Raw genomic sequence first — 15,697 nt, forward strand, 5'->3', positions numbered from 1 at the left:
AATTTTCTTGATGTCACATTATATAGAATTAACAATAAAATAAGAACAGAATGGTAATCGAAACTAACTTGGTCCTCAAGATATTTAAACTTCAATTCGTGTCATCCTATGTCACAAAAAAGATCAGTGATAATATGTTTGGCTGATAGATCTATCCAACTATCAGGTCCTGAATTTAGATGCTCAGCTATTCAAAAAGCAAAAACTGCATTGAAGGAGAATAATTATCCGAAAAAAATGATAAATAACATTTTCATAAAAAGGATAAGCAGATACTACAATCAATTTAAAAACAAAACAGAAACGAAATATCAAAACATAAAACATTTTGCCTCACCATATGTACAAGGACTTTCCCAACAATTATCAAATTATTTCAATAAATATGATATTAGGAAAAGTCATAAAGGGCATTATCCAAATATTTCACCAAATTAAAATCTAAAACGCCAAAAAACAAAAGAAGTAATATTGTGTATCAAATGCCTTGTACTAATTGTGACGCTGTCTACATAGGGCAAACATCTCAGTATTTAGAAAATAGACTTAGAGGTCATCAATACGATAAAAAAATAGAACTGCATCAACGAATCATGAGATATGAAAAAAACATAAATTCAATTATAAAGATTCAAAACTTCTTGAAACGGAATCTAATACACGAAAAAGGGACTTTTTAGATATGGTTCACATTCATAAGAACGAAAAAGCTATAAATGATAAAAAAGATCTGAATAATTTAAGTAAAATTTATAGCTCCATATATATATATTATATAGATATGAGAATTGAGCTTGGAGATTCATAAAGACTACAGAGACTGCATTGAGAAGAACATATAAAGCAAAGGGATGAACAGAGAATAGCGAAATAATCACTAGGAAGATAGTTCCAGAAGTACTTGGCCTGACCTAGACACAGCGGTAGTTACTTGAACAATACCACTGTATTAGAAAGTACACAATCTATACAGCATATGTTTCAAATTTAAAGACGCCACGTTGTTTAGTATTTGTTTGGCAGAAGGGAGAATTGTAGAACAAATTGGACAGAGAAAGCAGCCTCTTCCACTTCGCAATGCCAAAATTGTGCACCGAAATAATAAAAGCAGAATTGAAATATATAACAATTACAGACTGAAGTTCAACTATAACTATACCTTCATTCACATATTATATAAGTTATAATTTAATATAATATAAATATCAAAATCAATCTTATTATTTTTATTGGTTGTGTTTCACTCAACTTGTAAAATGGGCAAAAACTTTCGAACGGTAGTGTATATCTTGCCTAATATAATTGTTCGCTATTTATTCAATGTAATCCTGTAGTATATCAAATTCACTGAGTGAATTTCCGTTTTTACAGTCCAAGAACTTACTTACTATTAGTGTCACGTAGTTAGAATCGACATTTTGATAAACAAATTGTCATCCACGTTGAATATATGACCCAATAACACGAAAATGGAAATTGAAAGAATATTAAAAAGGTCATTGCTTCCACTATATTTTTGGGGTGTTCTAACTACCTCTTAGAACTGTAAGGTCGATTAGCAAATGTTATATCGATGATTTTCGAGTATAAAAGGACTACTGAAAGCAATGTTAACCTTAACAGAAAGGGTCCTCAACTGGAACATTAGTCAAAAATGTCGCTGTTTCATTTTAATGCAAAAATTTTATTCCAAGGAAAAGCCAAAGTTTCTCATAAGAGCAAAGAGTAAGTAGAGGCAACAAGAGAATACCTCTAAGTAATAAAATTGACTGTCAGTTGAAGTAACAGTTGATTAATTTTCAATTTCCATGCCTCACTTTTCTTTCTCTTGCTTCCTTGGTTTTTTATATGGTCAGTATCCATTTGTATAGATAAGCGAGAAAAAAATACTATTTTGGATGAAATTTTTATTCGTATTTAGCCAAATGTTATTTTATTCCGTTCATTTTAACTCAACACAAACTCAAAGATTCACATATTTCTTCTGCTGTTTGGTTATTGATTGCATCGTATATATTTTCGACATAAGGAAGGACATCATCGTTACACAGTTCCTTCATTTGTCCTGGCAAAACATTACATAGTGCTTCGATTTGTTTTGTGACTTCATCCTAAAAACAACGAGATGTTGAAGGATTACTATAGTAAGATTTTTAAAAATTGTGTAGAAACTTATGAATTAATGTATCAAATTTAAAAAACTCACTTCGGTTATATCTTCTTCTGCTAATTCTTTGACGTAAGTAGCAACGGTTTCACATATATTACAAAGTAAACCTCCTTTGTTGGTGATCCTGTAAGATGACAATAAAAAACGATTTTGATTATTAGAATTATGCTTTTTTATAAAAACACATTAAACACATTGGTATAGTATAATAAAATTCTAGAAATAAGCCCTAAATCGGATCAAAAATTACTCTTAACGTAATAGGTGCAATTGAGTAGATTGTATCAATGTTACTTTCAATCTTATAAGTCAAAGATAGATAACTGCTTTATGGTTTAAGAAACACTTGACTCATGTTATTGTGCAGCTCCACGTAATATCCGCCATGTGATTGGGTGTGAATGGACTTCAAGATCGCCCCACAAAGTAACTAAGAAACTTTGTGACAGAAATTTATCGACTGACTTAAATAATCGACCCAGGCTTCTGGCCACTCTCACAAAACCTCTTCAGTCGAATTTATGTTCACCACTGCACGTATTTGACTTTTAGTCTGACCAGTATGTCTGGGCCATCGCATAGTAAGTTTTTTCCGTCGTTGTAGGATTTTTCACATACTGTTCTCTACCACTCTCCCAGAAATTCGCCAAAGCATCTTGTTTTCAAAAGTTCTTAGAGCGTTCCATTTTCTTCAGGTTAGAAACCAGGCTTCACCAGTATATAGAACCACCAGTTTGATGAACATCATATAGAATAATTGTATTTGATATTCAACGTAGCAGGCACGATTGTAACAAGCGGCGCATTGCAAAATATGTGGCTCATCAATTTGGTTTATTTCGGTGACTGTGGAACCCAAGTATCTTAAGTTAGTGACCAATTCGAAACAGTTTGGCTGGTTAGATACGATGCGACTAATGTATAGAGTCTAATTAGGATTAAATATATATCGAGGAGGTACCTTGGTTTTATATTAAATGGTTTCACATTGATGCAGCAGTTTTCCAATAATTAATCAAGATGGAAATCACTGTTAAGGAGTGGCCAGCAGGGTCTAGACATCATAATCTGATTGGACATCTATAGGATAAGGTTGTGCAAAGGCCAACAAAAACTGTCTAGCAATAAAATTTAACTATTGAAGTGTTCTAATATAACATTTGGTTAAGTTAGGCTGGTGACCAATTCGAAGCCGTTTGGCTGGTTAGATGCTATGCGACTCATTACAGATAGAAACTCTTCAACCTAATCAGAATCAAATATATATTTTGAAGGTATCTTGGTTTTATATGAGAGGGTTTCACGTTGATGCATGACAATATTATACATGGGTTTTCCAATCAAGATGGAAACTACTGTTAAGGAGTGGTCATCGGGGTCTCTGTCTAATTCCACTTTCTTTACTTTATTATTGGATGAATAAATTGGGAGCTAAAATGAATAAATAAAGTCCACATGGTCTATTGCCTTAATCTGTGATGTGAATGTAATATGTGAATAAATAATATTTTAAGTGGACTTGTCAGGATGTGATGATTGAATTATTTGAATAATATTCAAAATATGTCGTTGAAATTGACATATATGATTTGTGATTCTAATATATATCTATTATTATTTATATTTATCGACGGCCTGCATAAATAAAATATTCACGCAATTTATACTGAAGCTAACATTTTCCTATTCTGTATATTATCAATTGTTCGACCAATCAAAATATGAAAACTATGTTTTTCAATGCTTCAAACACTAGTTTAGTGGTGATTATAAGTAGATGTATGAGTGTTAGATATAGTGGTTGGTGTACTATTAAAAATATTACTTACTTAGGGTGTGCAGCTTGGAAAGATAACCCTGAAAAAAAAATATATTTTATAAGTCTCAGATCACTACAGAAACAATTCTTGCAAATGATTTTTTGGAATTCATTGTTAAATATGAAATTCTACTATAATTATGTTCAATAGAGCAAAATTCACCGAATTCCTATTTTTTAAAATATTTATTTCTGTTGAAAAATTGACTAGACAAATTTGAGAGTGTTTTCCAAATGTGGAAATGGGAACCAATGCTTTGTTTGATTTTCTCGTGAAATCCATGAAAATTTGCATCCTTCCGTGAAAAATGAAATGGGGGTGAGTATATAAGTGAAGATTTAAGTAGCCTCCAAATTACTTAGGAAGGCTGAAAATTTCCATTAGGCAGAAATAATCATGCAAAATGTAGCAATTGAACACATATCTGAAGAAAAGATGAGAAAATACCTTAATCAATCCAGACACAGAATAAAACTGAACATAGCAATGTAAATAACTTTTCCTCACCATATGTACAAGAATTCCTACAACACCTATCAAATTGTTCCAATAAATATTGACGTAGTATAAGTCATTAAGGACAATTCGTTATCAAAATATTTCACTTGACTGAAATCTAAAACATCCAAAAATAAAAGCAATGATATCATATAGCAAGTGCTTTCTAATGATTGTGATTCTGTTAACATTGGAAAGATATCTCATTATGTGGAAAATAGATTGAAAAATCACTAATGAGTTAAAAATATAGGAATGAATTAACAAGATATATAAACTAACTTTATATCAAAAGAAAATAAAATTCAAAACCATCAGCAACAAATATAGTTTCTAAGTTTTAAAATTTGAGAGGAGTTTTAGTCGAAAAATGTGATAAATTAGATATATGTCATAAATAAAGTCAGTGACTTTTGGTTTGTAACTTCCATCTCCTTGGCATCAATTAAAAGCGTAAAAATTCTAATTGGATATTGGACAGACATCTCATTATGTTTTTTGAAAAAATTTACTCTTTTTCATATTGGGATACTCTTTCAAAAGTTAAGTAAGGGAAATCTAAGGTTGAAATTTTTGTTACTTTATTAATTTTATCTCAAATATTCGACCCAAAGAACATATCTAGTATTATTAATTTCATATATAATTGAAAACATTTCTGAAACTATTGAAACTCTGTTAGAACTAGTCAAATTTATTTTATCCCATTTGCACTTACCAACAAAAGCAAAAACTACGAATGCAAAAACGAATTTCATGTTGAAAGTGAGAAGTTTCCTAAGTGGATACCTTTTGAATACAATTATACTTAATGCTTGTCAGGGTGGAGTGAAACTCAGTTTATATATCCTCGTTTACTAGAAGAAATAATTGTTTTTCGACCACTCAAAAGTTACGTAAGATAATATCATTTCAAGCATTTGGAGTGGATATATCAGCAAGTCATCACATGAATAGTGACAATGAGTATTATGATAAAATAGATCATAAAATTAGACTAAATCTCAAGCATACCTGTGAAATATTAAGGAGCAAAGTATATTTACTTTTGTAAATAATATAACTTAGTATTTATATATTTGTGTTTCCAGAGCAACACAGGATTAAAACAGTTATCCAATACACTGTTCAATATAGTATTAGAATGGATAATATGTAAAATCGGTTTGAATAAAACAGGGCGCACCTACTGGTATACGCAGACGATGTAATAATCCTTTCAACATCGGTAAACGAGCTTAAGAAAATCTGCAGAGCCTTCATAGAAACGGCAAAGACAGTTAATCTACGAGTCAACGAAGATATATCCAAGCTCACACCATAAAGAAAAAGAGCAATGAGAAGTTTGTCAATACAACTGAACGAAGAAAAAGCAATGAACTCAAAACAAGTTCAAAGTTATGTATATCTTGTGGTGGTTATCAAGGACGAAGATAACGAGGAGAAAATCTGAGAGGAAAGATGATCAAGGGAAGTAAACATTTGGGAGCAATTAACGCGATCATAAGTTTAAAAAAAATCTCCAGGAAGTCGAAGCTACATCTATACACAACAATAATAAGACAACAGTGAGCTCGGAAAGCGAGACATGGATTCTTAATTAAGCAGAGGAAGGGAAGTTTGATATATGGGAAAGAAAAATAAACAGAAGGATACTAGGAGGTGAGAAGGATGGAAAATGTTGGATAAGAACAAATAATGAATTAAGGAATATACTTGGAAAAGCAGATCTAAGCAAAAAGATAAGATCCAAAAGAATGGAGAAGGAATAAGGAAAACAAAGAACAAAGAAAGATGGTACGCAGAGGTAATGAGAGACCTTAAAGAGAGAGAAAGGAATTCAGAACTACTATGGGCATAAATAACTTGCCTCTTCGTATATATTTATTGACTGGAAAACTCTATCTAATAGTAATTATATATTCAGATACTATTTTCTCACATATAACAACTATTATATAAAAATCAGCTTCATGATATATCAATTAATTCTAACTTTACTGAATAGCTAATTAATTGTGCCTGTTTTCCGATTTTAAATTGCTCACAGACTTCACTTAGACCTTGGAGGTGCAATTGATTATAGGAATTTTGCAACAAATTGAAGAACCTTGAGACCCACACATCACTACAGCTAATACCTGTATATGAATGTGTTCAGTATTCCAAGAATAGACCTGAATATACACAGACAGACCGATAGACATTGAAGGAGAAGAGATAAAAATAAATTCAACAGTACGGTAGACTGGTTACAGTTGAGACAACTTTGGTTTGTTTGCTTATAAATCTGCTGGGAAAGAAGGAACACAATTTCTAATTTGTTTATTTGTCTACGTGAAAATACTAATATATCGTCCTTAAATACGCTGTATTAGTGATACGATGAAATTAAAAGAAAGGAAAGTAACGGTTGTGACAGTAGTTAGGGTAGTTACTGACATGGATAAACATACAGCAAAATGGTCAATAGCTACTTTTATTATTAGAAATATGCTCCATGATACAACATAAACTTGTAAACAAAGTTAACATTACTATAACAAGTGAACTAAAATCTAAGATAATATGGTATTGTTACAACTTATATTATAACAGTCTTCTCAGAATCAGTCAGAACATCAACTGAACTAAAATTTAGTGTAGTTCGAAATGATAATAGAATTCATCATCATAGTTGCGACAAATGTAATAGTAACTATTACTTGCGCACTCTACGTGGGACTAGAGTCCACATGTTCTTTGAAATTGGATCCATTTTTCGCCAGTCCTATTTTCAAAATATGCGTCTACCCAAATTAGATAGACAATGATTGTAAAGTCTTTCTTTCCTTTGTATTGATTTTTCCTTCTCCTCTATCTCTCTTAACGTTTTTAATGTTCCTGCCTACCCACTTCCTTCTCGGGCTTGTCTCTGTAAATGGTTAACTTCTTATTTCTAGCACCTCTTGATTTTCTTTGGGCAGCTTTCGAAAAAGACCGAACAATTTCAGGCGAAAAAAAAAGGTGGCAGAATGCTTGAAGTTGAGGCAGTTGTTAGACCTGGACAATTTCGGATGAAAAAATAGGTATGGATCCGTAAAAGTCTAGTTTGAAGGTCGCAAAAATGTTATTTTGACATTCGTTGTAACACGCAATTGGAACAAACCAAAGCAAGAAATGCATAACTTAAATGACATGTCATTTCAGTATCATATGGAGAATTCTAGAAGACAGAGGTAGAGGAAAATATTTGATAAACAGAGTAGAGGATTTATATGAATAGACAAAAAACTATGTAAGAGTTGGGTAAGAGATATCGAATAGTTTGAAACAAATAGAATAGTTTTAGTTGGACACTGAAAAATGGATAATAATAAGCTAACGGAGATACTATACGCAGACGACAGATACAACAATGTACAGATAATGAATATGAATGACAATGAACAAACACAAAACTAAGACGATGATAATAAACATAAGATGAAATTAGTAGAATCAGATATAGAGCAGATCAAAAACCTTAGATACCTTGGCATGGCATTAAAACAAGAGATGAACAAGGAAATTGGGGTTAGAAGATTCTTCAATGCAATTGAGTTTCTAGCCAAAATGTATATAGAATGGAATGAAAACAGAAATATATATAAAAAATACCCATGCAAATATTGACTAAGAAAAAATGGAGAATAAATAAAGATACAAAAAAATAACGTCGTCAGAGATTTGGAAAATAAAATTCAAATTCAAAACTGAATCGAAGGATAATTGATGTTGTAGGACGATATTATGAGAATAGAAGAGAATAGAAGAAACTGCTATGAAAAATGGAGCTCAAGTAATAACTCAACACCAGCATGCCTTACACCTGAAAAGATAGAATGGCTTAAGGATTAAGTAAGTAAGTGTTTTCAGCGAATTTAGTTAAAGTGAGTTTTGTGGATGTATCGGAAGATATTTCAATAGATTCATCGCCAAGATACTATTTTTCTAGATATTCAATTAAGTCAACTACAAGGCAAAGCCGAATAAATAAACTGAGAAATATAAAATTTATCACGAATCAATAAATTTTTTCAGTTCAAGAAGAAGAAGCTAAACTTTTAGACATCTAGTGGGATGAAATTCATTATTTACAGATGAATATCAGAGTGGGTGAAATCGTGAAATCATGGGCGAAATTATACAACCGGTTTCTTTGAATTCACTTGACGAACTTTGATCAAATTTTGAATTACCATTCATTGTATTTTACTTACGAGTTATGGTGAATAGTTTTTGAAAATTACATTATCTTTTCATTTCAGAGTATGGAACCGTTTTAAAAAGATTCGAATTTTCAACTACAACAATTATGTTTTCTAAAACTAATTGAAATTTTTCTGTACAAAAGAAACGGGATTTTTGTCGAAAAAAAAGACTTAACAACCTGTGATTCCCGCTCTTTAAAAATGATGTACAGATTTTTATCGTTGATATTTATTTGATTATTATTTTTTTCACTGTTTTTATGTGAGCATTTCACTTAAAGATTCAAATATTGTTTGAAATGAGAATTATGTCAGTTTGGAGGCTCTAAGAAAAGTAGAATTGCGTATTGACTTTTTAAAATTATAACTGTAAGGTCATACCAGTGAATTCTGGAAGGTTCAAAGAATTTTTGAAGCCAATGAAAATAATTTGATTTTTTGAAGGAATTCCACTCATACCTCCCTATTTAGAAAAAAATGTTTCCGTTAAAAATTTCAATGAATATATCTACACTAAATCGAGTTATAATAATGTGGTCATATCATTTCCAATTAAATAAATTTTATGAACTGAAAATATATGAATATGTTTTTTCAAAAGTCTCTATATAATTCTGAAGGGCTAAATTATTTTGAATAATTTGAAAAATCAGATAAATTAGAATATTTTATAAACACCTGAATTTGTAGATAATTGAATTTGAACAAGATTTATCTCTATATTGGATTGATATTAACAAAAACATTGTTAACAAAACTTTCATATTAACAGACGTAATCTGAATTGCGTAACAATTGAATCTGTTATCAATATAACTATTTTCCATAGTTTTTTTAATAATTTAACAATCGTGGATTATTTTTTGATATATATGTTCTTGATAATTGATGATAAATACTTTTTTCTCGAATTAACAACAGCTTAGCTTCAATATAATATCCAATAAATCATTCTCTGGATTCATCTGATAAATAATTATAAAATGTCTTGTTGTATATACATAAAATTGTGTTCATCATCTTATTAACCCATTTCTCATTTTGTCATGATAAAAAAACACATTTCGTCTAATCTGAATTTTGATTGAAAAAAAAAATAATTGAGGTGGTTACACTCCAGTCCATAAATTGGTTATATCTAATCGTAAATTCAAATTGCGTGAGATGGCTAAGGCCGTGGGAATATCAGGAGGCAGCGTGTTCACAATTATGGATGAACATTTGACCATTGAAAGCTTTTTTCAAAGTAGGAGCCGCATTAACTCACAGTCGATCAAAAACGACAACGTGTTAATGATTCATAACAGTGTTTGGCCAGGTTCACAGATTTTTTGCGTCGATATACGACTATAGATGATCCATCACTTCACTCCGGAATCGAAACAATCATCATCTGAGTAGACTGCAGCCGGTGAATCACGTCGGAAGCGCTCAAAGGCACAACAGTCAGCTGGGAGGGTTATGGGATGCGCACGGATTGTTGTAAAACCTCTGTTTCACCAACATGATGCACCGATTCACAAGTCAATGGCAACGATGGTTATATGGAAAGAATTTCTTTCTCATCCACTGTGTAGTCAGATCTGGCCACCAGTGACTACTGTCTATCCATTGATCTCAAAAATGCTTGCCAGTAATAAATTCACCTCGAATGAAAAAACAATTGCTGAAATTGAAGCCTATTTTGAGATAAAAGTTAAATCCTCCCACAAACACGGCATCGAGAAGTCAGAAAAGCGTTAGAATAATTGTATTGCTCATAAAGGAGATTCAATTTTTGAAAATAAAATGTGGTTTTCTTAGTTAGACGATTTATTGAATGATGTGTTACAATCAGTAACTGCATTTTACTCTTCATGTGAATCTAAAAAGGAGCCTCGTCTTAAAATGGGCCTAACTGCTTATCCACTTAACAACACTTGGAATTCTGACAATTTTGAACAAAAGCACCAAAAACATCTTTAATTGGGGCAAATTTATTTGTGCAATTTGGTTTTTCTCTCGTTTCAAAATAGTTGAATCTTAGAAGGCACATGATATGTTGAAATCTGTTGGGAGACAAGATTCTAGAGGCCGACATAAAGCTGGATTTTTGTTCCATAGTACACAAATATTGGATATTTTACATCGGCGGTAAAAAAGAAGAACGATAAATGCTCCCATTTCACCCTTCACAAAAGGAAAGATAGCCTACTCATTTTTCGCATAATTTTTCGGTTTTTCTATTTGTCTCCAATGAAATTACATTCATATCTAAAAAAGCTATAAAAGCTTCTTTTATGATGAGAACTTGGAAGCTATTAATGAATTTCGAATATCACATTCTCTTTTCTTCACCTTCGTAGTAAGTGGAAATTTTTCCCAGATACTATCATCTTTAGATTAATAAGTTGAATTATTAGAATCAAATTTTACTGACGGTTCTTGTTCATCTGTAGAATCTGACGACTCATTTTTACCATCTCTAACTTGCAAAAACCTCATCATTAAATATATTTGGAATCCATGAGAGCGTTGAAACCAAGAAACGGAGACTCCTAGTCGTTTGAACGATTGGGATTTGTACCGCAGTTGATTTTCAACATATGCAATATTTGACATACCAAATGGGGTGCAGCTGGACCCCAAGGACCTCTCTATAATTAGTAACAATAACAAGCTATTCAATTTTTTGCAAATATAGCTTGTAGCATATTGATTAAAAAAATATCCCCAGAAGTTTATGCCTGGAGTTCAACTATATACTGATGATTGCGATTAGTGCGCCATTTTTGAGATGTTTGGTAACTTAAGAAGAATGCGTAGTTCTTATTAGCCATTGTCATAAGAGACATCTTGCTAATTGATGTCTGAAGAAATTGCGCATTCACAAATACAAATCGACGTGTCCAAATGATTTTCCCAACACGCATTCATTCATTTAATAACGAATATAACGAATTTATTCCGTTTGGCTGTTTCACACCGTATGCTAGCATCATGTAGAGGCAAAAAGCAAGAGATTTGTTTTATTTATGTCACGAGCTCGCCGAAACAGATTGGATATTACAGCAATGACGCATCCATCGCACATTGCCAATATTATCAAGAATTCTCTGAAATTAACTAATTGTTACAGCGTAAAGAAGGTCAAAAAAGTTGTGATTTGGGTTATTATTGAGTTCAAATTATTAACAATGAGGTCTAAATCGAGAAAGCTCCATTGCAACAAATGTAAAGAGTTGAATTTAAACTATTATAAAGGGCGATAATAAAAATTAAAAAGAAACTTTTTTCTTTTGTTTTTCGTTGATAAATTCCCTTATTGGCAACACCTTGTACATTGAAACAAAATTCTCAACATTTTCAATTGTATATCCATATTGTCAATTCCAATTGTTACTCAATTCCATCATTGTATATACAACTGATGGAATTGTGTAACAGAAATATCAAAAATTTTTATTTGTAGGCTTCCACTTATTGATATTAATGCAAATAAGGGACTTTATCTTCTCATTTTCATTAAAACAAATCAATAACAAACCACTAGACATAATGTATGATAGCGGAACTTGTTTTCATCACAAGTGTAGCCAAAAAACAAATATATAGTGAATATAATTAATTGATAACAATTTTTATAGGTAACAAACTTCAAGAAAACATGAATAAATTGATGATAGTATGTGAACTATTGGTATTTTTTATAATCATAAAATCACACACGAATTCATAATGAAGACAGTAATGGAATAAATCTGAATAATCTCACTTCTTTAAACATATGAGAAATAGTGGAGAACATTTTTTTCAAATGGAATTAATACATAATAATTTCCAGTCTGCGTATTTCTATTGAGGAGCTATCCTCAAAAATAAATTGATACAGGATGTAAAAAAGGCTAAGTGATGAAGGATAATTGTAAACTCGATCAAAACAAATCAAAAAGAATGGCAAATATGGATTGTCTCATTCAGAAACACATGTATTTTCGTATATAATAAAATAATACAATCAATCTTCAGTCTTCAAGTTTGTATTATCTAGAATTGCAGCTGTTGATTGAACATTCATTCACCACTAAAGAAGTAACATTTCAATTTTGCCTTCCTATATAGTCACTGTAACCTTACGATTATTAAAAAGATACAGCGTACAAATTATATAAGACCACACATTAACAACTAGACATTCAGAGGAGATGATGTAGCTCTACAATAATCCAGATAATTGCATTGAAAGAAAAGAGTAACAAAGCTACAAATTAAAAAGGAATAACTGATCTAGTTTCCAGATTCTAACGTGCACTATATAAATCCACAAAACCTACAAGAACAAGCTATAACACTTAAAGAATATTCCCAATGTTACTGAAAGAATTACCAAATGCAACAGCAGTAGGAAACTAAGGTATAGTTGTAGAATTGCTGAAATAATTGGGTAATCGTAGCAGGTATATATACCTATTGCCTAAAATCACCAAAATGGAACAGTGCCCACATGAAACTGATTTATAAGAATCTTAGTGAATGAGATATTAGAAACTACAGACCAATAAGCTTACAGCCGATAATTTGTAGATTCTTCACAAATCATCATCATTAATAGATTACAAGATTGGTGTATGATGCACAGCCACGAAAAGCTGGTCTTAGTAGAGGCTTCGGTACAATACATTCAGACGCTTAAGGATATTATTAGCAGATCGAAATTGGTCTGAAAGTAGCTGGAGAATGTAGGAGCCATGACGAACCTATCAAAAACTAAAGTCATGCACAACGAAATGATAAACCACAAATACTTGAGACGATGAATAATTGAGTCTGGTTCAATACGTCTGGTATTGAAAAACTATTAAATTGACTTTCGGACTTAATTTCATAATCGTTAAGTCAAAAATGCTATTCTGCTTAAAGAAACGAGTTTTTGATTAGATGATATTTACACTCATAATGTACCGCTGTAGAATTTGCTCACTAAAATAAGGCCTCATAAAGAACCTCCAAGCTGCGCAACGGCATAATAAGGATGGACCGTTAGACCATTGTAACAGATGTCACACACAAAATGAAATCTAGCGAGAAAGACCGACCATAGGTGGACTATAAGGATAATACAATGACTCCTGAATTTGAGATATCATTGTTCTATTGGGTTAGGTTAGGTTATTATACAATTATATGGGCAGACTTGGAGGAGGAATATGCGAGGAGGTTGCGCCGTATTTAACGGTTGAACATGCCTTCATATGATGATGAAACTATATATGAATAAGGTTTACAGTCTGCAGATAACTTTTCCATAAATTCATAAAATTGTATTTTAGTTAAAAAGCAAAAACCAATGAGTCCGTTTTTGTTGAATTTGAGACATTTAGCGGCATCCAATAATAATCATTATATTATTCATACAATAGAAATTCTCTCTTTATTTGGGTGATATAGCTCCAGATATCTCCTAAATATTGATGGGTGATATATTTTTATTCAAGTACACCAATAAAACGCATCCACACCGTCGATTTGTACTCTCAATTTACTTCGACACTAAATGCCCTGAACTATTCACTAAACTATGCACCAAGACTTGTTATTAAACACATTTCTCTAATTCATAACATACTTATTCATTTGAATACACCGTTTACTTGTCTGTCACGATGTGTTTGGGATAATATCAGATTATTTACTAACTGACTAGCTCATAAACAAGCGCGTATTTATGCCTACACAAACAAACAAACAAAAAGACCGTCTCAGAAATTTATTCTTCAACATATTCAGTTTCATAATAAACAATATGAAGATATCGCCACCATTTGAGAAAATAATCTTCAAATAGACGTACTTCGGAGAATTCCCGCAAAAAAACCTGCTTCACGATCTATGTCAGTGAACAAGATCGTGACATTACCCTCTTCTTAGAACGCAGTTCCTCCTGGAATTTATGTTTAGCTGGAACTGGATATTCCAATCAGCAACTCATCCAGTTTCTGTAATTTTCTGATGAATATAACACTACACCGTTTTTATTAGGTCCTGATGACTGGGTATATAGCTATAAAGAAATATGCGGACACCGGTATCCTGGAAGATCACCTTTACCATGTTCCTGGCGACTCGCCAATTTAACTGATTACTAACTATTTTGGTCATAGCCCGTTTCTTCATGTTGGATCCCGATAAATGGTCGCGGAGGCTTTGAAATGTTCCTCACGCATCACAGTAGATGAATCGATCTTAAAATTAGTTACCAGGTAGAAGACGTAAATTGTGTTTGAGTCTCAGTGTCTTGCAGGGGGCTGAAATCTGCCCTTTAAATTTTTCTACAATTGCCCATACTTCTTCCTTCTTCTAAGAATTGTCTTTACATTCTATAAATATACTAGAGCAGGACCAACTTCATGATCTACGTCAGCGAAGGGGTTCGTAACAATAATTTGTATCTGCACTAATGATTTTTTGTTCAACTTCTTGAATTTATGTATAAGGAACTGAGTGAGAGTTATTTACGTAACTAGTTCTGAAAAGAGCGATAGTATTCAACAAGCGCAATATTTGCCAAAGCGAGCGCCAGCGAGTTTTGTAAATTTCGCGAGTCGTACACTATCTTTAGTTGTATGACATGTTTAGATGCAACAATTTATCTAATTTCGCGCTTTTATAATATTTAATAGTATCTTCAATTACCATGAGCTTATTAATGTGGAATTTAATGGTGTTAGAAGTATTGTTGCTATGAAAGCAGGATTGTCACTATGGAAGGAAATAACGAAATAAGTCAAAACAAGTCAGAAGTAATTATTTGAAATATCTTCAGATAGCGACTCAGACATTCCATTTAAGTAAGTAGTCTGCAAATGCTAAAGTGGGTAGTTTAATACCTGAAAAATCAAGTTGATATGCCCTGGCCTACCAAAAGTTTTAAAATATAGAGAACATCAACGAAAAGGAACTACTTGCTTATTTTGAAAATTTAGAGTCATTAAACACGT

General features: G+C 31.9%; 1 protein-coding gene across 1 annotated transcript; it reads right to left on the reverse strand.

Moving 5' to 3' along the window:
• Nucleotides 1–1,892: 1,892 nt before the first annotated feature.
• On the reverse strand, nt 1,893–5,333 carry LOC130896495 (prosaposin-like). Its single transcript, XM_057804647.1, has 4 exons — nt 5,207–5,333; nt 4,000–4,027; nt 2,207–2,294; nt 1,893–2,111 (listed from the first exon to the last, which is right to left on the reverse strand). Exons 1-4 carry the CDS (start codon nt 5,244–5,246, stop codon nt 1,953–1,955), a joined length of 315 nt encoding a protein of 104 aa, XP_057660630.1. The 5' UTR covers nt 5,247–5,333; the 3' UTR covers nt 1,893–1,952.
• Nucleotides 5,334–15,697: the final 10,364 nt, after the last annotated feature.

The sequence above is a fragment of the Diorhabda carinulata genome, chromosome 7 (genome assembly GCF_026250575.1).
Source record: "Diorhabda carinulata isolate Delta chromosome 7, icDioCari1.1, whole genome shotgun sequence".
Taxonomy (NCBI): Eukaryota; Metazoa; Arthropoda; class Insecta; order Coleoptera; family Chrysomelidae; genus Diorhabda; species Diorhabda carinulata.

Bases quoted from the DNA above. Each gene is read 5' to 3' on its own strand.
- LOC130896495 (XM_057804647.1), bottom strand. From the start codon at position 5,246: ATGAAATTCGTTTTTGCATTCGTAGTTTTTGCTTTTGTTG. The intron at 4,028-5,206 runs GTAAGTGCAAAT...TTTTTTTTTCAG, and splicing joins CGTAGTTTTTGCTTTTGTTG to GGTTATCTTTCCAAGCTGCA. The intron at 2,295-3,999 runs GTAAGTAATATT...GTCATCTTACAG, and splicing joins TTCCAAGCTGCACACCCTAA to GATCACCAACAAAGGAGGTT.